The sequence below is a fragment of the Musa acuminata genome, chromosome BXJ3-3 (genome assembly GCF_036884655.1).
Source record: "Musa acuminata AAA Group cultivar baxijiao chromosome BXJ3-3, Cavendish_Baxijiao_AAA, whole genome shotgun sequence".
Classification (NCBI taxonomy): Eukaryota; Viridiplantae; Streptophyta; class Magnoliopsida; order Zingiberales; family Musaceae; genus Musa; species Musa acuminata.
Window position 1 is genome coordinate 40,118,964 of NC_088351.1, and position 26,905 is coordinate 40,145,868.

Below are 26,905 nucleotides of genomic sequence, written 5' to 3' on the forward strand. Positions count from 1 at the left end.
ATAATGGTTTTTCAAATGTCGGCTTTGTGTTTATATACTCACGGTGATTTGTTAGAAGTTGACAATTCGTGTGTATATATATATACTGTCCAAAGGGTTTCTTAGAAGTTGACATTTCGTATATATATATTCGTGGGATCTGGGATCTCTAATGATAATCTCGTAAGCAAGAAATATAGGGAGAATGACTCTTCTCAAGTTCATTTTGTGTGTATATATACTCAATGATTCTTATTTATAAGTCAACTTTGTGTGCATATATATATATATATATATATATATATATACTCATGGGTGCTTTGATTGCGATTTCAAAAATAAATGGATACTCGTAGAATGGTTTCTCATAAATTAATTTTATGTGTAGATATACTCACGAGAACTTTGTTTGCAATATTATAAGTGAAAATTTTGGAGAGAATGATTTCTCCTAAGTCGATTTTGTTTGTGTAACTCATGGGTTTTAATCACGATTAAAAAAAAAAGGTGGAGAGAATGATTTCTCATAGGTCCACATGGCATGTATATATACTCATGGGAGCTCTGATCTCAAAACAAGAAACGTATAGATAAGAGATTCTCATAAAACTTTATACCCATAGTAGATTTGATTGCTTGGAAATAATTAACATGAGAAGGGTTTCTCATAATTGCAATCATGAAAGCAAGAAAGATGGAAAGAATGGTTACTTATAATTTGATTTTATATATATATATATATATATATATATATATGAGACATAATTATGATCACAAAAGCAAGAAAGTTTAAGAGAATAAATCGATGTTGTCAACTTAATCATAATGGATCTTGTCCTATTGTGCATTCGATCTTCATCTAACTACCCAAGCCTCTTAGATTAGTGGATATTTATCCATTAATCTTTCATTAACTTTTATTGGATCTCATTCATATGATCTAATAATTCAAGGACTTATTGGATATTCAATAAGATAAGGGATCCGACGGATATCTCATATACATTCAAAGGTTTTTTAAATGTCGACTTTGTGTATATATACTCACTGGAATCCTAATTACAATCTTGGAAGCGAGAAAGGTTTGGAGAAAGATTTCTTTGAAGCTGACTTTTCATATATATATACTGGTGGGATCTATAATGACAATCTTGTAAGCAAGAAATATAGGGAGAATGACTCTTCTCAAGCCCATTTTGTGTGTATATATACTTATAAATAGTCTTAATTATGATCTTCGAAACAAAAGTGATAGAGAGAATGATTCATATTTATAAGTCAACTTTGTGTGCATATATATACTCATGGTTACTTTGATTATGATTTCAAAAATAAATGGATGTCGGTAGAATAGTTTCTCATAAATTAATTTTGTGTGTAGATATTCTCACAGGAACTTTGTATGTGATATTATAAGTGAAAATTTTAGAAAGAATGATTTCTCATAAGTCGATTTTGTTTGTGTAACTCATGGGTGCTTTAATCATGATCTAAAGAAAGAAAGATGGGGAGAATGATTTCTCACAGGTCGACATGGCATGTATATATATACTCACGGGAGCTCTAGTTGTAATCTCGAAACAAGAAAGGTATAAAAGAGTTTCTCATAAAACTTTATACCCATAGTAGAATTGATTGCACTCTTGGAAATAAGAAACATGAGAAGAAGGGTTTCTCACAATTGCAATCTTGAAAGCAAGAAAGGAGAGAATGGTTACTTATAATATGATTATATATATATATATATATATATATATATATATATATATATATATATATATATATATATATATATATATATAAGAGACATAATTATGATCACAAAAGCAAGAAAGTTTAAAAGAATAATTTCTCATATGTTAGTGTTGTCAACTTAACCCTAATGGATCTTGTCCTATTAGGTATTGGATCTTCATCCAACTACTCAAGCCTCTAGATTAATGGATCTCTATCTAATAATTTCTCATTAGCTTTTATTGGATCTCATCCATAAGATCCAATAATTCAAGGGCTTATTTGATATCCAATAAGATAAGGATACGATGTATCTCATATTCATTCAAGAGTTTTTAAATATCGACTTTGTGTATATATACTCATTGGAATCCTAATTAAAATATGGAAGCGAGACAAGTTTGGAGAAAGATTTGTTAGAAGCCGACTTTTCGTATATATATACTCGTGGTATCTCTAATGGCAATCTCGTAACCAAAAAATATAGGGAGAATGACTCTTCTCCGGCCCATTTTATGTGCATATATACTCATAAATAGTCTTGATTATGATCTTTGAAGCAAAAGTGATGAAGAGAATGATTCTTATTTATAAGTCAATTTTGTGTACATATATATACTCATGGGTGCCTTGATTACGATTTCAAAAATAAATGGATGTCGGTAGAATGGTTTCTCATAAATTAATTTTGTGTGTAGATATTCTCATAGGAACTTTGTTTGTGATATTATAAGTGAAAATTTTGGAGAGAATGATTTCTAATAAGTAGATTTTATTTGTGTAACTCATAGGTGCTTTAATCACGATCTAAAGAAAGAAATATGGGGAGAATGATTATGTATATATATACTCATGGGAGCTCTAGTTGTGATTTCGAAACAAGAAAGGTATAAAAAAGAGTTTCTCATAAAACTTTATACACATAGTAGATTTGATTGCACTCTTGGAAATAAGAATTATATATATATATATATATATATATATATATATATATATATATATATATATATATATATAAAAGACATAATTCAAGGGCTTATTTGATATCCAATAAGATATGGATACGATGGATCTCATATTTATTCAAGAGTTTTTTAAATATCGACTTTGTGTATACATGCTCGTTGAAATCCTAATTACAAACTTGGAAGGGAGAGAAAGATTTGTTAGAAGCGACTTTTCGTATATATATACTCGTGGTATCTCTAACGACAATCTCGTAAGCAAAAAATATAGGGAGAATGACTCTTCTCAAGCTAATTTTATGTGTATATATACTCATAAATTGTCTTGATTATGATCTTCGAAGCGAAAGTGATGGAGAGAATGATTCTTATTTATATGTCAACTTTGTGTGCATATATATAATCATGGGTGCTTTGATTACGATTTCAAAAATAAATGGATGTCGGTAGAATGGTTTCTCATAAATTAATTTTGTGTGTAAATATTGTCACAGAAACTTTGTTTGCGATATTATAAGTGAAAATTTTGGAGAGAATGATTTCTCATAAGTCGATTTTATTTGTGTAACTCATAGGTGCTTTAATCACGATCTAAAGAAGAAATGTGGGGAGAATGATTTCTCATAGGTCGACATGGCATGTATATATACTCATGGGAGCTCTAGTTGTGATCTCGAAGCAAGAAAGGTATAGAGAAGAGTTTCTTATAAAACTTTATACCCATGGTAGATTTGATTGCACTCTTGGAAATAAGAAACATGAGTAGAAGGGTTTCTCATAATTGAAATCTTGAAAGCAAGATAGATGGAGAGAATAGTTTTATTATTATTATTATTATTATTATTATTATTATTATTATTATTATTATTATTATTATTATTATTATTATTATTCTTATTATTATTATTATTATTATTATTATTATATATATATATATATATATATATATATATATATATATATATCTTCAATTTTTGGAAACAGTCAGTCAAAATGATTAATTTGACTGAAACTTGATTTATTAGTTCTTATCAATGATTGAATAAATGAAAGAAACGAATTCAAACTCCAAGTCTTAAATGAAATGATCTGTCTGGAATCATAAGTATCTGAGATAGTAGTATCTGAGCCGAGATAGTATGGTATAGTATTTATTATCCTATTAATGATTTTCATAGAAAGTTGTACTGTATACAGATATAGGCTTTATATAGAGAAAGCCTATATCTAGTTCAATATACAATATGTATGTACATAGATTAGATGTATATCTAAATAGTACATCAAAATAACAGTCCAATTCTATTATTTTTTTGGCTACATTTACTTGTGTGGATTTCGATCAATTCAAAATAATTGAAGACCAACTCTTCTAATTCCTGGTTTTCTTAGAATTTATATATATATAGGTATAGGTCCCGAGATCTATCAAAGGAATCAATGGAGCAAGACAAAAAGAGTATGGGCATATTCTACTATAAATTAAATAAAAAAAAAGATAAAAGAAAACGAAACCAAAGAAAAGAATCTTTTTCTTTTTTTAGATTTCCCATCTCAAGAAGTCATTGCTTGATCTATTAACAGATGATCTGCGGAGTTCTATTCCATGATAACTTCTTCAGATTTGAAAAAGAAGTAGATTAATAGAGTAGACCTTCCCAATTTTTTATGCCTAAACATGACATGAGATGAGTCAAAAAAAGCATAAAAAAATCTCTAGGAGTCTAAAAAAAAGGTGAAATGCGCGATATGTGGATCGCTCAACGGAAGAAAGATCTAATCTTATTATGTGTAGAACCTCTTTGGACAACAACTAGTCATTTCCAATAGAAAGTATGTATTGTCGTAATCTAATATAATTAGAATAGCGGAACGGTTTTCTCTTCTCTTAGAACAGTAAAAGTAAAGAAAGAGGGAAACAAATAAAGAAAAAAAGAAAAAACCAATTTCAGATTTTTTCTTTTTGTAATATCCATAATTCTGGTAAGAGCTGGTTTATCAAAATAGAATATTTAGGAAGAATTCGGTTGGAAAAAATTTCCTATCATGCGTAGATTTAGGTTTCGAAATACAACTATAGTAATCATTCATTCTTTGATCGAATGGTTATTATTCATTATTGTATTTTCTTATTCATTACTGTATTTCAGTATAATTTTGAAACAGAGACATTCTTTTTTTAAAGCTTTGCAAAACGATCAATTAAACAATTGATAGAATTCAATTACTCAATCGATTACTCGATTAGTAGTACCCCTAGAGTCCACTCCTTCCCCATACTACGAGTGAGAGGGAAAATGTAAAGACTACCATTAAAGCAGCCCAAGCGAGACTTACTATATCCATATAAATTATGTCTCCTATCTCTATGAAGGAATTATTCCATTATTGATCAATAATCATAGTGGAATCAATGGCGCAGAGTCAAAATGGAATTCTGACTTAACTTAAGGCTATTGATGAACCAATCCAATGAATCTACTCGTATCAAGATTATAAGATTTCTGATAGAATCGGGAAGCATTAAGCATAAATACAATACACACACCTTTTCTCGGAAAATGAAATAACAAAGGAATACTCCTATCCCAATGGAACATGTAGGAGTACTAAGACCTATTGTTTGTTACCCTTTTTCATAAGCAAAAGACATCAAAATATACCATCAAGATAGATAACTATCTATCAGATACCTCTATTTCCTATTTGATCTAAGCCTTACTGTTTTTTTTGTGAAAGAATGGGGAGACACCATCACCAGTATTACATACATTCTTTCTTTTTTTCGTAATCCCCCTATCTTACACGGGCAAAGAAATTCCTACACGGGCAAAGAAATTTTTTTGTTTCTTCAACTTTTACTTTTACTCTTTACTCAATAAAAGCCGACCAACTATCCTGATTGAATGTTTGAGTACTCAGAGACTCTCGTGAGTCTGGATACAAAGTATCTTCAGTCCTTTCCACAACTTCTAAATTGATTTCCCATCGGCCTATCCAATCGACACAACGGTGGTAGTGTAAAATAATTAGGAATTCTTGATAGTCTTTCGTACAATCTCTTCTTCAATCCTAGTAGCAAAAATGGAGTGTCCTTTAGGAACCTTTGGATACCAAGATTTCCAACCTCTTACTTTCGTAGTTTTGAATCCCAGAATTTACTTTCACTATTTATTTATTCTACTTATAAAATAAATGTCCGAACCAATCATAATCATATTAAAATCATAATCATATTAATAAGTAAGGCTTACTTCATCCCTATTTGTACCGGTTTGGGCCACACCCAAAGCCCGGATTTTTAGAAAAAAATTGACTTCCTTTAAAGAACTACAGTTTCTAAAAATAAAGTATCGATAGGCTTATCCTTTTGCCTCTCCTTCTCCGGGGACAGAATTCGTCGAGTTAAATCAGCAGAATAAGAAATCCCAAGTTTTTTGTTGATCAGGCGACACCCATATTTGAACTGGGGATAAAGGATTTGCAGTCCCCACCTTACCACTTGGCCATGTCGCCAAACCAAATTTGATCCAAATAAGATAAAAAATAGATTTCTGGTCAAAGACTGAAAAATTCAGGGCAAATTGGAACCATTAACTATTTGTTTTGTTGTTTTGAATTAGCGAAAGGTTCTTCAATTTGTATCTCAAATTGTTGCGTTTCCTTAATGGCATAACAAAATCAAATTGATTTATGACTAATTCAGTATCAATTATTTTCAATAATCAATCTTTTTCAATTTCAATTATAACAATATAAATTATAACAATATATATGTGTATATGTAAACCTCAAAACAGAAATTGTTACACAGATACCGCTCTTTTGTACATATCACATATCCCTATAGAGAATCGTCGTGCCTTCTTTTTTCATTTTCTATATGCAATAGAAAAAATAGGAATTATGATATAGTACGACCTGACTTCTGTTGCCACAAGTGAAATTACGATAAAAGATGTGATATGCGGACAGGTAGATAGCTATATTGGCATGCACTTAATAAATATTACTCCTATTACGCAATTCAATCATATTCTATATATTCTACTAGCAAAAAAATAATTCGAAATTTCTTTTGAACATGAAATGAAACTCAAATAAAATTAAGTATGCTAAAAAGGGAAACTCTATATTGTTCCTGTTGTACTTGTCGCAAATTCGAACTTGCGTCGAAAATGCTCTTCATTCCTCTATCTCATTTCCGTTCATACGTATGAAAAACATATATGATATATGGAGTTGGCTAAAATTTCATGTCATTCAGTAAACAGAATATACATTCCATCATTGCTAGATCGATCCGTATGGTTCGATAAATAGTGAGCTAATAATGGGATTTTTTAATAAACAGGAAAATTAAGATTAAGATGCTCCGGAATGATGGAAATGAGGGTGAATGTCCACAATACCTAGACTTAGTCAGATCCAATTTGAGGGATTTTGTAGGTTCATTAATGAGGGCTTGACGGAAGAATTTCATAAGTTTCCAAAAATTGAAGATATATATATATATATATATATATATATATATATAGTGTTGTCAACTTAACCCTAATGGATCTTATCCTTTTGGGTATTGGATTTACATCCAACTACCTAAGCCTCTTATATTAGTATATCTCTATCCAATCTCTTATCGACTCTTATTGGATCTCATCCATGTGATCCAATAATTCAAAAGCTTATTTGATATCCAATAAAATAAGGGATCCGACGAATATCTCATATTCATTTAAGAATTTTTTAAATATCAATTTTGTGTATATATACTCATTGAAATCCTAATTAAAATATTGGAAGCGAGAAAGGTTTAGAGAATGATATCTTAGAAGCTAACTTTTCGTATATATATATATACTAGTGGGATACAATCTTGTAAGCAAGAAATATAAAGAGAATGACTCTTCTCAAACCCATTTTGTGTGAATATATGCTTATAAATAATCTTGATTATGATCATCGAAGCAAAAGAGACGGAGAGAATGATTCTTATTTATAAGTCAACATTGTGTGCATATATATACTCATGGGTGCTTTGATTACGATTTCAAAAATAATAAATGAATGTCGGTAGAATGGTTTCTCATAAATTAATTTTGTGTAGATATTCTTACGGTAACTTTGTTTGTGATATTATAAGTGAAAATTTTGAAGAAAATGATTTCTCATAACTCGATTTTGTTTTTGTAACAAATGGGTGCTTTAATCATGATCTAAAGAAAGAAAGGTGGGAAGAATAATTTCTCATAGGTTGACATGGCATGTATATATACTCATGGGAGTTTTAGTTGTGATCTCCAAGCAAGAAAGGTGTAAAGAAGAGTTTCTCATAAAATTTTATACCCATAGTAGATTTGATTGCACTCTTCGAAATAAGAAACATGAGGAGAAAGGTTTCTCACAATTGTAATCTTGAAAGCAAGAAAGATGAAGAGAATGGTTTCTTATAATTTGACTATATATATATATATATATATATATATATATATGAATATATGTACATATGAATATATGTACATATGAATATATGTACATATATATATATATATATATATATATATATATATATATATATATATATATATATACATATGAATATATGTACATATATACACATATATATATATATACATATGAATATATGTACATATATACACATACATACATATATATATATATACATATACATGTATATATATATATGTATATATATACATATATATATATATATACATATATATATATACATATACATATATATATATATACATATACATATATATATATACATATACATATATATATATACATATACATATATATATATACATATACATATATATATATACATATACATATATATATATACATATACATATATATATATACATATACATATATATATATACATATACATATATATATATATATATATATATATATATATATATATATATTCTCTCCAAAAGAGATGGAGAGTGTGATTCTTATTTATAAGTCAACTTTGTGTGCATAAATATACTCATGGGTGCGGTTTGATTGTGATTTCAAAAATAAATGGATGTCGTAGAATGATTTCTCATAAATTAATTTTGTGTATTGATATTCTCACAAGAACTTTGTTTGTGATATTATAAGTGAATTTTGGAGAGAATGATTTCTCATAAGTCGAATTTGTTTTTGTAACAAATGTGTGCTTTAATCACGATCTAAAGAAAGAAAGGTGGAAAGAATAATTTCTCATAGGCCGACATGGCATGTATATATACTCATGGGAGCTCTAGTTGTTATCTTGAAGCAAGAAAGGTATAGAGAAGAATTTCTCATAAAACTTTATACCCATAGTAGATTTGATTGCACTCTTTGAAATAAGAAACATTAGTATATATATTGGGTATTGGCTATTGGATCTCCATCCAACTATCCAAGCCTCTTAAATTAGTAGATCTCTATCCAATAATCTCTCATTGACTCTCATTGGATCTCATTTATAGGATCCAATAATTCACGGGCTTATTGAATATCTAATAAGATATGGGATCAAGAGGATATTTCATATCCGAACATTTACTCGTCGTAATACCTACCATCGACTGTAGACGTACTAGATCACTATGCCGTAGTCCCTAGACGGTACATAGCTTTTGGACCTATCTGTTCTCAGTTACCGTGTATCTATAGCTCTTCATATATCTAATACCCTAAAGACCGTATACCGAATATTATACTGTCATACTCATATAGTTTCTACTCGAGTCTCGCTCTAATCGGATTCTCCTGGAGAACTTTTCTCTCTCAATCCGAATGACCATGGCTAGAGATTTGTCGGAGCAAGAACACCTGAGATATTTCTCTCATGACACCAAGAAATGATGATCCTCTATCGATACTCAATAGCCATCGTAAGGTTGGCTACCACTCTCGATGATCGGCTATGCTAGATCTGAAACTTCTAGACCTCTAAGTCTGATATCAAAGAGTGGAGTACTCATACAAGACATCCTTGGTGTCTCAAGTCTAACGACCATATACACCACTAGGACGACGGAATTACTGTCTGATAATAAAACATCATCAACAATCTAGCATTCTGTAAGCGGATCAATCAATAAATTCATTCTCTAATGAGCACTTGCAATGTATCTCTAGTGTCCCCACATGAGCAGTTATGAGACCAACTGCATCTATCATATGGATTGGTATACAATACACTAATCTGTCCGGTTATCTCGATGTCCCTCCCGAGTAATCTATAACCGAGATTATTTAGGAATTTGTGTTTAAAGGCGAATCGGTCTCATTATCATGATCTCATCACGATTCGATTCTCATTGCACAGATCCATGGACATCATAATATATTAATGCAACAAATAATATAAAGTGATAAAACACTCATCCAACTAGATATTGGATCCTGCTCTATTAGTATCGGATCTTCATCCAACTACCCAAACCTCTTAGATTAGTGGATTTCTATCCAATAATCTCTCATTGGCTCTTATTGGATTTCATCCATAGGATCCAATAATTCAAGAGTATATTGGATATCCAATAAGATATGGGGTCCGATGGATATCTCATATCTGAACCTCTACTTGTCGTAATGCCTACCATATGTGTGTGACCCTCTAGGCCCAATACTGAGTTGACCGTGAGTCATACCTGTTAGAACTCCTTCTAGCTCAGTGAATTATCATCTTTATAATAATTCACTCGACTCATCGAATGCGAACATACTAGGCCACTACGTCGCATTAAGATCTCATCGACCGAGATTATTTAAGGACAATGTTTAAGGATGAATCGATCTCATTATCACGATCTAATTATGATCTGATTCTCATTACACAGATCCATTGAAATCACAATATATACAATATAAAGTAAAAAATTATCAATAATAATAATAAGTAAAAATATTGCGTAGCGTGTCACACGTGTCATCACTTACGTGATCGACTTGCAACACACATATGACTAGTAATGAGAACATACACAACCTTCAACTTAGGGTTTATCTAACTTGTCTGACTACCTTACTAACTCAAACATCATAGAAGCATTATTGGGAGTGCCCCGATGTAATTTTGTAGGGTTCGAATCGAATTAGTAAAGCTTGACTTAAGGTCCGCTTGAGGAAAAGATCAGGTTAGAATTCAATCAGCTTCTATCTTGGACGATCAAAATTTGACTAAATAGTTTAGCACTAAGAGGCCGACCATGATGTCTCGTAAAAACTCGATTGAACAATCTCAACTGAACCCTAAGGACCCAGGTCCGAATAAGCCAAGTCCGATAGTGCCAAACACCCCTACTCTGAATCATCCAATCTCGATACTTTCAAGTTTTAGATAGTCGATGTCAACAATCGAACCAGTTCCTCCCACTTTTCAGATTATAGATCCTCTACTCTATCACCAATAATTCCAAGACTCAACTACTAACCAACCACTTCCTCCTCACTAACCTGCATCATCCGCACCTACTTGCCCAACAAGTACAAGCCCTGACTAGGATAGTTCATACCATAGTCCCTTACCCCATTTACTCCATTCTTAGCTCTAGCTCCATCACATATCCTAGTTCCCAGACTTGCGGCTGAGTCTTAACCCCTTCGGAGAGATGCACCCCAGAGGCACACTCCCCTCAACTTGCCCAAATTATCAACTCCCACTAGAGCCAGAGACTCAAAATGAGTTAGTCGCCCAGTTGACCAAACTCCCGTTGGGTGTCTAGGTCTAACTCAACAAAATGGATTAAAGGTTGGAAGACATCCACAAGGAAACAAGACAGGGAAAGGGAAAGCAGCCAAAAGTTGGAACTATACTTGCAATCTCCCTTCATAAAGGATACAAATGAGGAGCTTATTCCCCAGTGATTCTAGTTATCGGCCCTAGACTTATATGACAGGAAGTCAAACCTATCAAAGCATATATCAGCTTTCACCTCATAGATAACGCTTTATGAAACCACGGAATCCTTTATGTGTCAAACTTTCCTATGACTCTAAGAGGCATGACACAGGAGTGACTTGCCAAGCTCCCACTTTAGTCCATCTCCTCATTCGACGAAGGAATTTAAACTCAATTACATGCTCCCCAAAAACCTCAGAACTTCTCTCCCGGCCATATCTCAAGAAGAGAGAATTGTTGGAGAGCTACATGAGAAAGTTAAATGAGGAGGTCAGGATGGTTGCTGACCCAACACCATCCGTTGTCATTAATGGCTATCTTAACGGTCTTCAACCACCCAGGTTCTTCTACAAAGTTATCACCCAAACGTCAGCAACCTTCCTAAAGCCACTATAAGAAGCAAATCACCACATCATGCCAGAATTTGTAATTGTCAGGAAGAGAAAGACCAAACCAAAGTAGCTAGTAAAAGAAGAGAGGTTTCAGCAACAAGAGAGGAAGAGACCAAAATTGATACTGATCTGCAATATGCTAAGAGCACTCGGGTGATGTCCAAAGACAACCAGTGCCCTATATGCCTATTAGTCTTTTTACACACTTTTAATTCCGTTGCTTTCGTCTTGTAGTTAGCACTTTAGCTTTATAAGCAATAGATGTTGTTTTCTCTTTAGTTTCATACTTGTTTCCTAGAGGGAATTCTCTTTTCCGTCAAAACTTCCATTTGAAAGGTTGTATCGAGTCGATGGATCGTCAAACCCAAACCCTATACATATCATCGCCTATAACTATGTTAGCCTCCCAAGCACCATCGTGCTCGACCATGTCAATCCACTAAGCACCATTACACACAATTATGTCGGCCCTCGAATACCATGGTATACGGCCTTGTCGGCCCACCAAGCACCACTGTACATGACCATATCGGCACATCGAGTGTCACCACATGAGATCGTGTTAGGCCCACCGAGTGCCACCACATACAATCATGCCAGCTCATCAAGCACCACCACGCGCAACCATATCAACCCACCGAGCGCCACCGCACACAACCATGTCGATCCACCAAGCGAGACCTTGTCAGCCTATAGAGCACTGTGCATAATCATGTCGACCCACGAGGCACTACTGCTCGAGAGACTCGACCATCGAACATTAATGGGCTAGATCATGGCAACCAAATGGCACCCCCCGACCCAACACCACTTTACGACATAGCTCAAGCAGTATGGGGGGGGGGGGGCAAGTGATAAGTGTGATATGAGTTGGTCGACACCTTAGCGTCACGTGACCAACACCTCGACGCCATACAACTGACTCCTCAACACCACATGGCTAACTCCTCAGCACCACACGACCGACTCCTCGACGCCACATGACCGACACCTCCATGTCACACGATCAACTCCTCAACGTCACGTGGCCCACTCTTTGATACCACGTGGTTGACACCTTGGTATTGCATGATTGACACAATAAAACTTGGCGAATCCATTATATCCTGCCAACCAATCACTCCCCGTCGACTAATCCTTGCCACGTGTCAAAGCATCACATCATCTTGGACTTGGCATGAGTCGACGACATTTACATTAGAGACCACGAACAAATGAAGGTAAAAACGACCCTCGAAGTATGTCCCAACATACATAACCTTGAACTCAGAGTCTGTACGATATGTTCGATCAACTTATTGACTCAAGCATCGGGAAAAACAATCTCGAGAGTACCTTGACACAATTTTATAGAGTTGGATTGGATTGGTGAAATTTGATTTGAGGTCAACTCGAAAAAAAAGATAAGATTGGATCCATATCGACTTCCACCTCGAACAACCAAGATTTGACTTAACTGAAAACCAAACCAGCACATAGTCTCTCAAGTTCAAGGAAGCATGATATCTTTGCCTCTTCAATTGAGAAATATATCAAACGACAACATATACTCAGAAGTCCAAATTGACCTTCCTTAGGTTGACTATTTTTATGATAGTTGAAAAAACTTGCGTGCAAACAAATGAAATGTGGATCAATAATCTATGGTTCTCTGCCTCAACAAATTCAGTCTTGTACCAAGAAAAAGCTGTAGATTCACATTGAATCATGTAGATAAAATTTATCAGAATGAAATACTAAGTAAATAAAAATTATGTTAGTGTTTTTCTGTTTCTGTGCAAAATGGCTGTGCCAAAGGAAACTCCATATATCAAAGTTCAAAACTGTTACTAACTTGTCGGAATACAAGTTGTCAAGCTTTTGTGTTAAACAAATGCGGGAAAGAGTTGGATAATTACCACTACTGACTTGCCTAAACATGTGTCTTCCTCCTAACTGGGGAAACAGAGATTGGGATTTATACGTCATTGAAGAACGACGGAAGGGCTAGCGAACGATGAGAATTAGCAACAAATCAGATTAAGAAACATAGTGATGATAATGATTTAACCGTTTCAAATCAATGATCAGCAGGACCTGTCAGTTTATAATGCTCTTTCTTTTTTCACTTTCGCATTCGCAAAGGTGGTACCATACAAAACAATCTAAATTGGAAATTTTTTACTTGAGAATATTGTGAATAATTTGTGCAAAAAATGTGACAGTCAGGAAATTATTAGGTAGTTTCGATTGGTTCTATCATACAATTATTGGCAAATTAAGAAACATAGTGATGATAATGATTTAACCGTCTCAAATCAATGATCATCACAAGGATGAAAAATCGAAACTTCATATGAAGGACAAGGCCGACAAAAGAAGGAAGGAAAAAGAAAAGGGCTTCATTACAAAAGTAATAATCAGATGTCGTGGATTCTTCAAGAAAGAAAGACCAACCTTACAAAGCTGCTCGGTTATGGCGGATGCGATGACCCCTGTGCACAAGGCAGCAACGTAGATCGAGATAAGCGGGGCGAAAGATTTCGGATCGTTCGTATCCCATTTGCAGAATTGCCGGTCTGCGAACATCCTCCACAGTCGATTCGCCGTATCTGACAAGACACAACAAAGGAAACGAGACGGGCAAGATCACATACAAGAAATCTAAGGCCATCTCGTCGTCCTCAGAAACCTAATTGTATCAAACCCTAGGAACAAGCCCTACAACGAATCGGCACCAGACGCTAAAGAAACTAAATACCTGAGGAAAGATACTCAAGAAAAGGAAAGGAAGCGAGTGGTTTCGATGGACCTCGAAGTCCAGCGTCGACAGGAGGAAAAGGAGATTGCGGAGAGATATAGTATGATTCCTTACCATTTTGGAATAAAATGGCGAGAGCGTTTGCCGGGAAGCATTACGGGAGGAACGAGTAGACTCGGTGGGCGAAGCGAACTGGGTGGAGATGGGAGCAGCCTGCGCGGACTTGGACCTTTGTATACGACTGGATCGTCCTGATCAGAACTCGGTACAGGAAGGGCTGAGCCTTCCTGCCCACCCGCGGGGGGTTGGGGGGAGTAAAGTCCATTCAAATTGGGGGATTGGATTGGGATTGTTTCAGGGTTTTTTTTGTTATTTTTGGGCAATCCTCGACTCAAGCCCATTCAAATTGGTGGATTGGACTCAAGCCCAATTCAAAAATCTCTTAATACCATCGCCCTGGCGATACTCAACAGACCGACAAAAACAAAAAAGCAAACCGTACCCCCACATGACCGCCACTCTGGTTGACGTCTTGCATAACACACACTAGGATGATTCATCATTTTGTAGTTTGTGTTGACTGAATATGATGCGGGTTTTCTCTTGTGGGGCGCCTACAGAAGAACTCAATTTTTATTTATGTATGAAAAACACAAAAAGTATATTCCTTCGTGATCTCTGGAGGTAATAAAATGTTTTTATTTCTTAGAAGACTATGGGATTCTCTTCTCTCGTTTAAACGGGCGACGTGTGATCCATACGACGATACACAAGTTTATCGAGAGATAATAATAATTTTAAATTAGATGATGGGCATTCATTTATCGAGAGATATTCTCTTCGGTATAATCCATTAGGGCTAAATTATGAGGTTGGTTTATACATCTATTTTTTAAATTTTAAAAATAATTTTTTTAATTTTTTTTTAAATCATAAAAAAAGAATTAACTGTTCGAATGAAACCGAAATCGAAATCGAAATCGAAATGGGGGGTTCTGGTTCTAGAACCTAAATCTAGAGTATACAACTTTTTTTATTATTCAAAAATTAACTATCATACCATAAGTTTTATACGTAAATTTTTATTTATTTAATCGATTTGAAATCGGAATCGTCGATTTAGACTTTTCAAACTTAAGAATCGCCCCTGACCAATTTGCGGGTTTATTTGATTTCGATTTTAATTCGATTTAATTCTAGTATAATTTTGATTTAAATCGTGGTCATACTCACGGGAGGAATTACTGGAGCGACAAATCACTATAGCGGTGACACGACAGCAGTCGTTTGGGACAGATGTTCCGATTAGAGAACAAAGTCAGATGGGTAGCGTCCAAAGTTGCTGTTGTCTCTTCTCCGGGCCAACCCCTTGTCCCATCCTCGGCGACGGACCCCTGTGATTATTCATGATGCGGAAGCCGATCACTACAACCATCCGCGGAAATCAATTCACGTCCCATGTGTCGGATGGATTGTCGTGAATTAATGCACCCGTATTAATTAATTTTAGAGGATAATTTGATGGCGCCCATCACCTGATTCCGTCACCCACGGACGTGAGCAACCGTGATGGCCTTCTCGGCCTATCCCCACCCAAGTAAGGTCGTTTGTATGAAGTTTGATGGGGATATAAACAAGAATAATTTTTGTACAGAAACAAATACTAGATGATTGAGAACAGTCTCTTTGCGTTGTTATTGTCTTCTTCCCTTTCTCTTTCTTTTCTGTCTTGTTCTCCTTCTTCTCTTTAGAATCTCGTGGCTACAAAAATCTGACTCGTTGTTGTTTTTTTATAACTTTAATCTACCTTTAAAACGTAGTCATCATATCCTTAATTTTAATTAGGGTTAGATTAAGAAGGAGTGTGGGTTGACAAAATTGACGTTAGTTGAATATGGGACATCAACGCAACAAAACTGACTTGTAAATTATATAATTGTTGTATACACCTAGGAACCTCTCGTGTTGACTTGGAGAAGGAACATTGAGATGAGATGAAGCAGGAGCAATCCAGCGCTTTTTGGGGACTCCAATGGATCATCTCACTACCGATTCCCTTGTATAATAATTCTTCTCCTCTTCTTTGTCCCCCTTTTTTTTTTTAATGTCGAGCTTGTATTGTTCTTTGGTATCTCCCTAATGAATTCCGGCGCGGCCCGGATTCGGTTCCTTGGGGCAGCGATCGAGCTCTATGACGGTGGGAGAGAGGTTGTGTGCTGTGTTCATACCGATTATTGCCATCGTGGAGGCTCTCATCTGCGTCGTCGCCGATTGCTTCGACCACCGTTCGTTTCTCGTCCGCCGCGCCCCCCCGCCGAAGACCTTCGACTTCGCGAGGCTGGCACATGACTCACGCTGCTGTATCGACTATGATCTTTTTCGCTACCGTTTTGTTTGCCTGCAGTACTCGTCTTCTTTTTATTTATATATATGTACATATATTTTATTGTCCCTGAAATCATTTCTTACGAAAAAGATTGGTCTTTGTGGTTGAAGTTACGGTGAACGAGGTGGAAGCGCTGTACGAGCTCTATAAGAAGTTGGGCAACTCCATAACCACCGACGGTCTCATCCACAAGGTAAATTAAATGATGCGCCTCGCTGATTCCTCGGTTTGCAATTGCTGCTATTTAGTGATTTGTCTCGATGGTTCCATCGATTATGGATGTTGAGGCAGCAACTCTCGCATGCCCTGCAACTTCATTTCGAAAACACCATTTTGAGCTTGCCAAGCGTTTATTTTTTTTTTCTTTGGGATATCCGATTTCGACTTGTTGTTGTCGGTGGTCTATAAGCTTGCTTTTAGGATTTTATTTGTCATTTCAAATTCAGTCTGGCTTTATTTATTTTTTGGGAGGTGAAAGATGTTTGGGGAGTCGCATCTAAGATTTTCTTTAACCTTATATGACCGGACCGGCATAATATTGGGACGGTGGATCGTATTCCGTGTAGCTGCTATCATGTTGTCTTATGTATCAAGCAAGCAAGCTATATGCGCTTTATGACACTGGTACTTGGTTCGATCCAACTAGTATTGTATTTAAAACCTTGCTCGAAATGAAACTTCATGGTATCAGCAGATGGCTTCCTTCACATCCAGGTGCCATACTTCCTTGCATAACGCATCATATAGTAAGTACTAGTTCGTTCACAGAAGAACGACACTGTTTCCCCTGATATATGATGGTTCCCGAGTGTGTTTGATTGTCAGACTATATGATTGATTATTCAGACGAAATATTAAGTTTTTCATTTTTTTTTTTTTTTGTCTTGTGCATTTTTGTTCCAAGTGCCATTGTAGAATAATATCATTGGGAAAGTCCCTTCAAATTGGCCGACCAGAAATAAATTGTTCCACGTGACTGACTATATTCAGGAGGAGCGTTTTGACTATCAAATTGTTCGATGTGGACTATAGTTATCAGTATGGCATCTGAATGGTAGGTAATATAAATATAGTACAATGAAATGTTGCATCAAATATGGATTAACTTGGTACAAGTCTTAAAATGCATACAAATTTGGGCTTCTTGGTATAACTAAGGTTTAAAACCTACCTGATCGCATGGCCAAATCCGGAGACGAACATGTTATTCCTTTTTGTACAAGTTTTCAGGATACGCGCTGCCACATCCCTTTCTAACGACTCTCTTACGGTCATCTATCAATTGTCTTGCAGGAAGAACTTCAACTGGCATTGCTCAACACTCTAACTGGCGACAACCTTTTTCTCGATAGGGTAAGTGCTAAATTATTACCATTTTTTATTTATTTTCAGTTTGACAAAAAATTATTTAAAAAAAATTATTTTAAGCCGATGCTGTGAGTGCAGCAATGTCTTTTTATTTTTAATCTTTCTGAGATTCCTATGGTGCAAAGATCTGTGTGTCAACAAAAGCCACTCTGATTTAGCTGCATAACTACTACTACTACTACAACCGAAAAATTCAGTTTCCTGTTTTGTTTCTTTCTTCTATGTAATCGTGACGGATGAATGATAATTTTTCTTCTTCTTCTTCTTCTTCTTGCTTTTCTTAGGTTTTTGACCTCTTCGATGAAAAGAAAAATGGTGTCATTGATTTTGAAGAATTTATCCATGTCCTCTGTGTCTTCCATCCATGTGCTCCCCTCGATGACAAAATCGAATGTAAGTGCTCAGGAGGTTACTTTTGATTAGTATGCCATGACAAGTGATTCTCTGCCTCGTGCATTTTCTGCAGTTGCATTCAGATTGCATGATCTTAGACGAACTGGGTCTATCGAGCGAAAAGAAGTGAGTTGTTGCTATCTCCTAAAATTTAGACCCCTATTCTTGCTAAGAACAACAAGGAGGACTTGTTGTTGAAGGTGGCTTTGCAGAATTTGCATTTATGGTCCATTAATTATATTGGAAGTTACTGTGTGTTTACATTTAATAATATTAGTGGTGTTATTCTCCAAATCTTGCTTCCAAGCTATCGCACGACTCCAACATTTTGAAACTTTCTTTTGCTATTTAGTGGAACATATTTTTCTTTTTTCTAGATGTTGTTGATCCGCCCTCGTATTCATATATCGATGAACATAAAGAAACAATTGTGGAAAAACCTGAAACTAATATTCTTATAGATTTCTTATTATATTCCTTGTGTTTCCATGGTTTTCTTTCTCCTACTTACCGAAACCTGGAATTTCTCAGGTAAAACAGATGGTGATCGCTATTTTAAGGGAGTCAGACATAATGCTTTCGGATGATCTTCTCGAGGCCATACTGGATGTGGCATGTCATCTGAGGAGACTTACTTACCCTTGTTTTGTTTGTTTGTTTGTTTCTCCCTTCTTCCTTTGAATTCTCACCCATTTTCCCTCGATTCTCATGCAGACATTTGCAGAAGCTGTCAATGGGGATGACAAAATTAACAGGGAAGAATGGAAGGACTTCGTCATGCAACACCCTAATCTTTTGAAGAACATGACTCTTCCTTATCTCAAGTACGACGACCTTTACCTTCTGTCTGCTCTGCGTTAATAATAATAATATTATTATTCATTGCACCAAGACCAAAACCAAAACCCTTTGGACTTTTATGGCAACTGAAATCATATTTTCATTGAATAAACACACACCTCTTTGCTCATTGATAAATGACTCGTTGGCATCCCATTTCGTTCCATCTTTCCTTGTTAACCCAATGAGATGTATGTACTATTTGTTTGATTACTGTGCTATTTGCTTGGGCAATTCCATGTCCAAAATCTTGTAGGAATGATGTCATGGTTTGGCTGGCATTTCTTTCAGGGACATCACCACAGCATTCCCTAGTTTCGTCTTCAATACTGAGGTTGAAGAGTAAGCGAAAGCATGTTCGCAAATGGAAATGGAACGCGATTCATCCTCAATACCTACCTTGTAACTCGGGTTCTCACATCGTTTGCTCTTTCAGCAGCTGCAACTTGGATGGACCACACGACTTGGTGTTATCTGTGCCCGTCATGTTATGTCGGACAAAGCATTCACAATTGTTCAGATCCTTTAGAATTTGTATGGAATAATAGATTGAGATGATGCTTTGCGACTTTGTAACATAACTCATACTCGATGTAGCTTTCGAATGATGTGTTGTTTGGGCCTGTGTTGCCTACTCTACGCGTGAGATGGTGACAACCATCGAAGCCAGTGTGAAATAGAAAGATACATCAGTACCTTAAGCCAAAAAAAAAAATTATTTATTTATATAATTAATGTTAGATATCTTTTGATACCAAATATGTGTTTCTAAATCATTATAATAGAAACACAATAAAACTAATGTGGAACCGAAATAATGTACCTCCAATCATTATTGTCAAGAATTTTAACAATAATTTCTTTTTGAACTTTGACATTTCTCGGCTCATAACTCTCGAGATATAGAGCCTAGGGACCAAAATCCTCATTTATATATATGTTCTCCCATCAAGAACATTTATTTTCATCAACTTATAACGTTTAAGAATTAATTCAAATTTGTAATATTTGGATCATAACGAAGAATTTTAATGATATTAAACATTTAATAATAATAATTCATTTAGAATGAAGAATCGAAATATTTAAACCACAATGATGAAATTGATTACGATGAACGATGAACTTAATGAGAACGGTTACATTATTATTAAATAAAATATTTAATAATAACAGTTACAATTGATTCTTCAATTCATCCACGGACGAAAAAAGCATAATATATTTTGTGTGTTTTTTTTGGGAGGGCTTAAAAACTGCTTTCTTCTATTATGCTACTATTTTGGTTTTCTAGTTTGATTGTATTATGCTGTTTATCTATCTTTAGTGAATTTGTTGATGCTGTTTTTGAAACATTATGGGCAACAAAAATTTCTTGCATCGGCTGATTGGCCAAATCTCTCTCTCTCTCTCTCTCTCTCTCTCTCTCTCTTAGAATGGAAGAAATCAGGAATCGCCACCACCATCTTCATGGAATTAAAATGGAAACCTCATCAAGAGATCTCACACACTTTGGAGGTTCTTCACATTGATTAGTAAATGACATACAAAATCTTAAACGGTTAGTAAATGACCTAATATATTTATTATTTTTAATATAAAAAATATAAGCTCATATAAATCCTTTTTTTTTTTTCATTATATATGTTTATGCCCAAATTGGTAGTAAATGACATACCAGAACTCCCCGGAATTGGTGAGTTCTGGTTCCAATTTGAATATAAGTCCATCTTATATACATAAATTCAAAATATGATAAGCATGTCTAACATTAAAAAAAAAAAAACCCATCAAAAGCAAGTTGATAAACTGCTTAGAAGTGGGTACTTATCGATGCATTATCAAAAATTAATTAAAATTTTTAAGAAATCAAATTATATTTCTCTAATGTTTTTATCATTATATATATATATTATCAACTGTATGTCATTCATCGAAAACTTTAATAACAATAATGCATTTGTTGTATGCTCTTTCATTATCTATTCAATGATAAGTGACTCTTATATAGAAGTGTATTTACCAATTATCACTCCAAATATTAGAATAAATGGAAATATTATCATCCAAAGCTCAGAAAATTTTTTTTTAATCTATTTTTTATAAACATGATGTAAAGTATGAGTATGAGTGATGTGAAGAACTCGTTATGTGATCAGATTTAAAGCCTCTTGACAATAATCAATAAATTTAACTTTTTTGCTAAAACTAAAAGATAAATATTTAATTGTGACTAATCTGGCTAATACTTTACAAATTTTTTTCAACAGAGAAAAAGAAAGTGGGAGAAGTAGGGTGCCCAAAAATTTATATTTGATTTCTCTCTATACCGACATTAATTGGATGGTTCTTCTCAGTTTGCTATTGGAATGCTTCATATCCTCTTCATTATTTGAACTTAAAAGCTTAGGTATAGTAGTTACATGTGACATGGAAAGAGTTATCGGGCTTTCGGATCTTGTTGAAGTGCATCTTGAATATGTCCGATTTAATTTTGGTTATCATATTAGCCATGTTCAGCTCGACATCTTCGTTGATACATTGGCTTTCTTGAGTTATCATGATTGAATTTTCAAAAGACTCCTCATCGGTGAATTGGTGGCTTCGAAGCAAGAAAATAACAAAAACAACTTAAAAGAGAATTGAGAGGGAGCTGAAGAGCATTCAAATGAACGCTTAATCAAATGTGTGAAAAATAACAAAGGATTTAAGAGGTTTTTATAATATTTTTGAATATTTTTTTTAAAAATACCTTTGTGAACTAGCTAGCTATTATGTGACTACCGCAAGAAGGGTAAACCTATCTCTCTCTTCTTTTTTATTATTATTATTATTATTATTATATAAAATAATCAAAATATCTTTGAATATAATCGTTTATATGTAACTTGATCATTTGTGTCAAGCGTGGATCATGCGACTAAAAGCACGAACCGAATGGGAGGGAGAAAAAAATAAAATAAAATAAAATCTTTGGGTCAAGAATGAAATTCAATAAACATATATATAGTAATGGAGAAGTCTGGATTATAATGCTCTTTATACGTGTCATTTTTTTTATGGAACTTGCAACACATCACCAACAGAGAGAGAACAGACTTAGCTGTACCAAATGATTCGGTTGATAATGAGAATGCACTTCACTTGGACGTGCAGGCGGAGTTGGTGATTCGTGCCCGTCAATCGTTTGACAGTGTCAAATCACATCCTACATCCTAAAACCTAATCTCATATAGTCATCCGGAAGCATGTGTTCATGATCGAGTGATGCTCACGCCGTCGACTTGATGGGGTGATCGAGGACGACGAACAGCATCATCTCACTGACTTCGTAATCGATGCGGTCGGAAGCCTACCAGCCTAGTTTAGCTTTAAGATGCTCTCTTCGACCAAACCAAACCCATTAATTAGATGGTAAGGTTTCTTTCTACTATGGTTTTTTAAGGATAGTAAAATAAAAATAAAACGTACGAAGCTGAAAACGAATTCCGTTACCATAGAGAACAAATAATGGAAAAGTTATATTTCACTATGTTGGTTGATGATCTCGACGCACCAATCTTGAACCGTTCGTTTCCTCCTGTGGAGATCATCAACCGACCGTCTTCTTCAGAGCACAGCACCGGATCTAATCTGCTTTGGAAGAGCGCAAGCGGTACGCTTCAAGATGGGCGCCCGGCGCCATTGCCTCCAGGAAGATCCTCGCCGTCCCCACGTGCGAAACCACCGCGGCCTCCTCCTCCACCAATGTCGCAGCGACGATCCCCCACCCACCGTCCTCGCCCCCGCCTCCGCCGCCCGCCGCCACCCACGCAACCATCGCCGCCTGCATCGGCCCAAGGCTCGGGTTGTACGCCGCCGACTCCAAGTACGACCCAGCGTATACCCTCTCGTCGACGTCCGCCACTGCGAAGCCCGCCGCGCATCCGCTGTAGGGCGCGTGCGACGCCCTCGCAGCCGCCTCCGCTGCCGCCCTCAGCCGCTGTTCCATCCGTCCTTCCCCGATCGCATCGAACAAACCCCGGCCCCCGCCGCCGCCGGGGACGACCGTCGCCCCGAGGGCGTTGTCGTGCGGCTCGAGGAGGAGGGGCACGCCCTTGTGAAGGAGGTCAGGGGGGCCGAAAGGGAGGGGAAGGAGGGAGGCGAGGGGGCGGAAGGCGGGTTCCTCGTCGGAGGTGACGAGGATCTGGATCTCAGCCGAGCCGCGGATCTCCTGGAGGAACTGCCGGCAATGGCCGCAGGGGACGGTGGAGACGGCGAAGCAGCGGATGCCGGTTTCGCCGTGGGCGGCGGCGTTGGCCACTAGGAACTGCTCCGCGTGGACGGAGTGGTTGAGCGGCAGGCCGGGGAACTCCAGGTTCGCCCCGAGGAAGATCCTGCCGCTCGTCCCTAGTCCGACGGCTCCGACGCGGTAGTTGGAGATGGGCGGCCGCGCCAACCGCTGGGCGGCGGGGACCAGGAGCGGGAGGAGCTCGGTGACGGCGGCGACGCCCGCCTCCTTGGCCATCGCCTCTGCCTCCTCCGCCTGGATCAAGAACCTCGCGCCCGTCAATCTCGCGGGCTTCTCTTCCATCTTCTCTTTCGATAGTCAAGAATCGGATCAAAGAGTACACGAAACAAAAAAGATTACAACAAAGGAGAGGATGGGGGTTATCCTCAACGCATGGAGATAAAGAGGAGGGAGATGGTGTTCTATTCGGAGGGCAACATATGCTATTTAAATGATTCGAAGAGTACATGGCCTAAAAAGAAAAGAAAAGTCACCAAGAAATGCTATGCTAAGCTAAGCTCGCTTTTCTTGGGCCAATCGGTGCTCACCCTCCTCACTAAAAATTAATAATAATAATAAATAAATAAATCCGTGCTCACCCCTCCACCTCAACTTACCTACCTGGTCTCCGGCGAGGCACCAATCAGGGAAACAGCACCTACCATTGGTGGGAAGCCCGCCGCTGGGGCGGCCGCGGGGAGGAGAAAGGTCAATTTAAGTGGGGCCCACTTCCCTGGTGGCTGGCTTCTCTGAGACACAAAAGCCGCAGGGCGGGGTGGCTGGTTGGTAGAGCGTGCAAATAATTCTTGCCTTCTGTCGACATCGGTGTTAATAATTGAAACTTGCTTATTGTTATCTTAACGCTTATTCAATTGGATGTTTAGTAGGAGTTGATAATGTCCTTTGTCTGCTGATTAATTTGTCCATATTCTTCTCCAAACTCTCGTATCGAGGGTATTCCCGAAAAGACTCGTTGGAAAGTCTTAAAAGATTGGAAGGATTTTATTTGATATTTTAGTAGAAAAAGATCGGTCTTAGAACGTACTTAATAGTCATTTTATAATGATGCTCGAGTATTATTGAATCCATAATAGACATAATTACAAAGGAGACAGTGTGTTTCTTCCATATATAACTATAGTTGCGATATGCTAAACTTGAGATGTTGTAATGTTTGACCCACTCGGTTATGTGTTTAGGTGCTAGCAATATGATACTGAGGTGTTAATCATGTGGTGTCGAGGTATTGATCTGATCATATTATATTGAGGTGTCTGCTACATGACATCGAGGTGTTTAATAGGGCATATTATAGTTCCATCCTCGTGACAATAGTAAACAACCACGTCAGCGCCAACACGGAGCCTCAGGGGTGATATGGTGCACTATGTTGATGCGACACCTTGGACTCGGACAGGGCAATCGCTTGCTCTCGTGTCATCCGAGGCTGAGGCCGTACAAGACGGTGTCGCATAGTATAGAGTCATTCCAGAAAACTCAGAACGACATCGCTCGGCACACGTCTATGCAGGTCGATCGGCATCTGCACGAAAGGTATGAGCCGACCGCTCGAGGAGCCGACGACCATTAATAGACGATATACGACTGGCATTCGTTCATAGGTATAAAAGCTAACCTCCTGTCCAACATTAAAGGTAGAACTTCGAACACTCAAACTCCCCCTAACACCACCAAACACTGACTTAAGCTTCGGAGGGGTCGAGTTTGGAAATCCCCCTCCGGACTTCGACCTGTGTGTAGGAAATTGACGAGGAAGGAACTGCAACTTGGCGAGTTAGCAAGAACAATTCCTTGCTCTACCTCGGATCAATTTTGGAGGTGAAGCTTGGCCCTGACCTGATGTCGACCACCCCCGGTCGAGCAACCATGTGGATGACTCTACGCACTCGGAATCGAACCAAGCTATCTCAACCCATCGACAATGGCATAAAGTTGCTTAATATTTTTGGCGCTAAAAAGAAAGCTTGAACCTTCGACCTTATGGTTAACAGCCACATGCGCTAGAAGGAGGTGAAGCCTGGACCCGACTTGACATCGATCACCCTTGATCGAGTAGCCATGTGGGCGGCTCTTCGCACCCATAATTAGACCAAGCCGTGCTGACCCATCGGCTACAATATAAAATTGCTTAACATTTTTGACGCTAGAAGGAGGACTCGATGTCCCAAGAATGCCCACAACCGAGTATCCCAGGCAAGTATCCTAGAGAAGAGTTGCCCACTGCTCACCCGACCTTAGGGTTCGAAGGGCAGCTCCCCCTTCCTTTGAACCTAGGCAAGAACACCTCAGCCCAACCCCAAACTGTTACTAGCGATTATTCAATTACCTCGACTTCTTACCTCTTGGGACCAGCACGGGATAGCCTTCTATCTCACCTGAGGCATTCCTCAGCTTTGCCCACTAAGTCTAAGCGCTAGCGGGGATGAAGCAGACTATCATCCCCCTCGTTCCCTAGCTTGCTCAGTAAGTGACATTGCCCCAACCACCACCGCTAGGGGACCAGTCGATCCTATCACCGCACCATAGGAGCCTTCTCCGATTGGCCAGCAACCTAGAGTTATGGATGTTAATCCGTCGATCAAGGAGCAATAAGGAGGCTTGAGGCCGACACTAGACCATAGCGCTCCTAGCCCCCGACACACCACCCTGAGCTGCCTTGAGCTTGGTTCCTTATCATCTGACTCGACGAACTCTCTTCGAGCTTAGTTATGTTGGGTCAACCAACACTTGGACAAGGTCCAAAGAGAGTTCCACAAATTAAAGGAGGAAATCTGGGAGGCCTCCTCAATAAGGTCTCCCTTTGTCTACGAGATCTAAGACAAACTGATACCTCTCAACTTTTGCCTCCCAACATTGGAGGCCTACGACGGTGGCTTCGACCCGACAGAGCATGTCATTGT

At 37.1% G+C, this 26,905-nt stretch overlaps 2 protein-coding genes and 1 long non-coding RNA gene across 3 annotated transcripts; 1 reads left to right on the forward strand and 2 right to left on the reverse strand.

The window, feature by feature from the left end:
- Positions 1-14,170: 14,170 nt before the first annotated feature.
- Positions 14,171-15,041, reverse strand: LOC135632741 (uncharacterized). The gene is made up of 2 exons (XR_010494771.1): positions 14,842-15,041; positions 14,171-14,578 (listed from the first exon to the last, which is right to left on the reverse strand). It is a non-coding gene; the product is annotated as an uncharacterized LOC135632741 (long non-coding RNA).
- A 1,587-nt stretch (positions 15,042-16,628) lies between these two features.
- On the forward strand, positions 16,629-20,337 carry LOC103979666 (calcineurin B-like protein 9). Its single transcript, XM_009395833.3, has 9 exons — positions 16,629-16,786; positions 16,907-17,087; positions 17,224-17,306; positions 18,407-18,466; positions 18,766-18,874; positions 18,948-19,000; positions 19,406-19,486; positions 19,589-19,698; positions 20,006-20,337. The coding sequence occupies exons 1-9, from the start codon at positions 16,760-16,762 to the stop codon at positions 20,058-20,060; spliced, it is 759 nt and encodes a 252-aa protein (XP_009394108.2). The 5' UTR covers positions 16,629-16,759; the 3' UTR covers positions 20,061-20,337.
- Positions 20,338-23,182: 2,845 nt separating this feature from the next.
- On the reverse strand, positions 23,183-24,465 carry LOC103979664 (cytidine deaminase 1-like). The gene has a single exon (XM_009395832.3). It carries the CDS (start codon positions 24,285-24,287, stop codon positions 23,343-23,345), a length of 945 nt encoding a protein of 314 aa, XP_009394107.2. The 5' UTR covers positions 24,288-24,465; the 3' UTR covers positions 23,183-23,342.
- Between the last annotated feature and the right edge of the window lie 2,440 nt (positions 24,466-26,905).

What these genes read in the sequence shown, in the direction of transcription:
- LOC103979664 (XM_009395832.3), bottom strand. Translation starts at nt 24,287, where the DNA reads ATGGAAGAGAAGCCCGCGAGATTGACGGGCGCGAGGTTCTTGATCCAG.
- LOC103979666 (XM_009395833.3), top strand. Translation starts at nt 16,760, where the DNA reads ATGGATCATCTCACTACCGATTCCCTT. An exon ending in GGCACATGACTCACGCTGCT is followed by an intron (nt 17,088 to 17,223) that starts GTATCGACTATG and finishes TTGTGGTTGAAG; the next exon opens with TTACGGTGAACGAGGTGGAA. An exon ending in CCGACGGTCTCATCCACAAG is followed by an intron (nt 17,307 to 18,406) that starts GTAAATTAAATG and finishes ATTGTCTTGCAG; the next exon opens with GAAGAACTTCAACTGGCATT.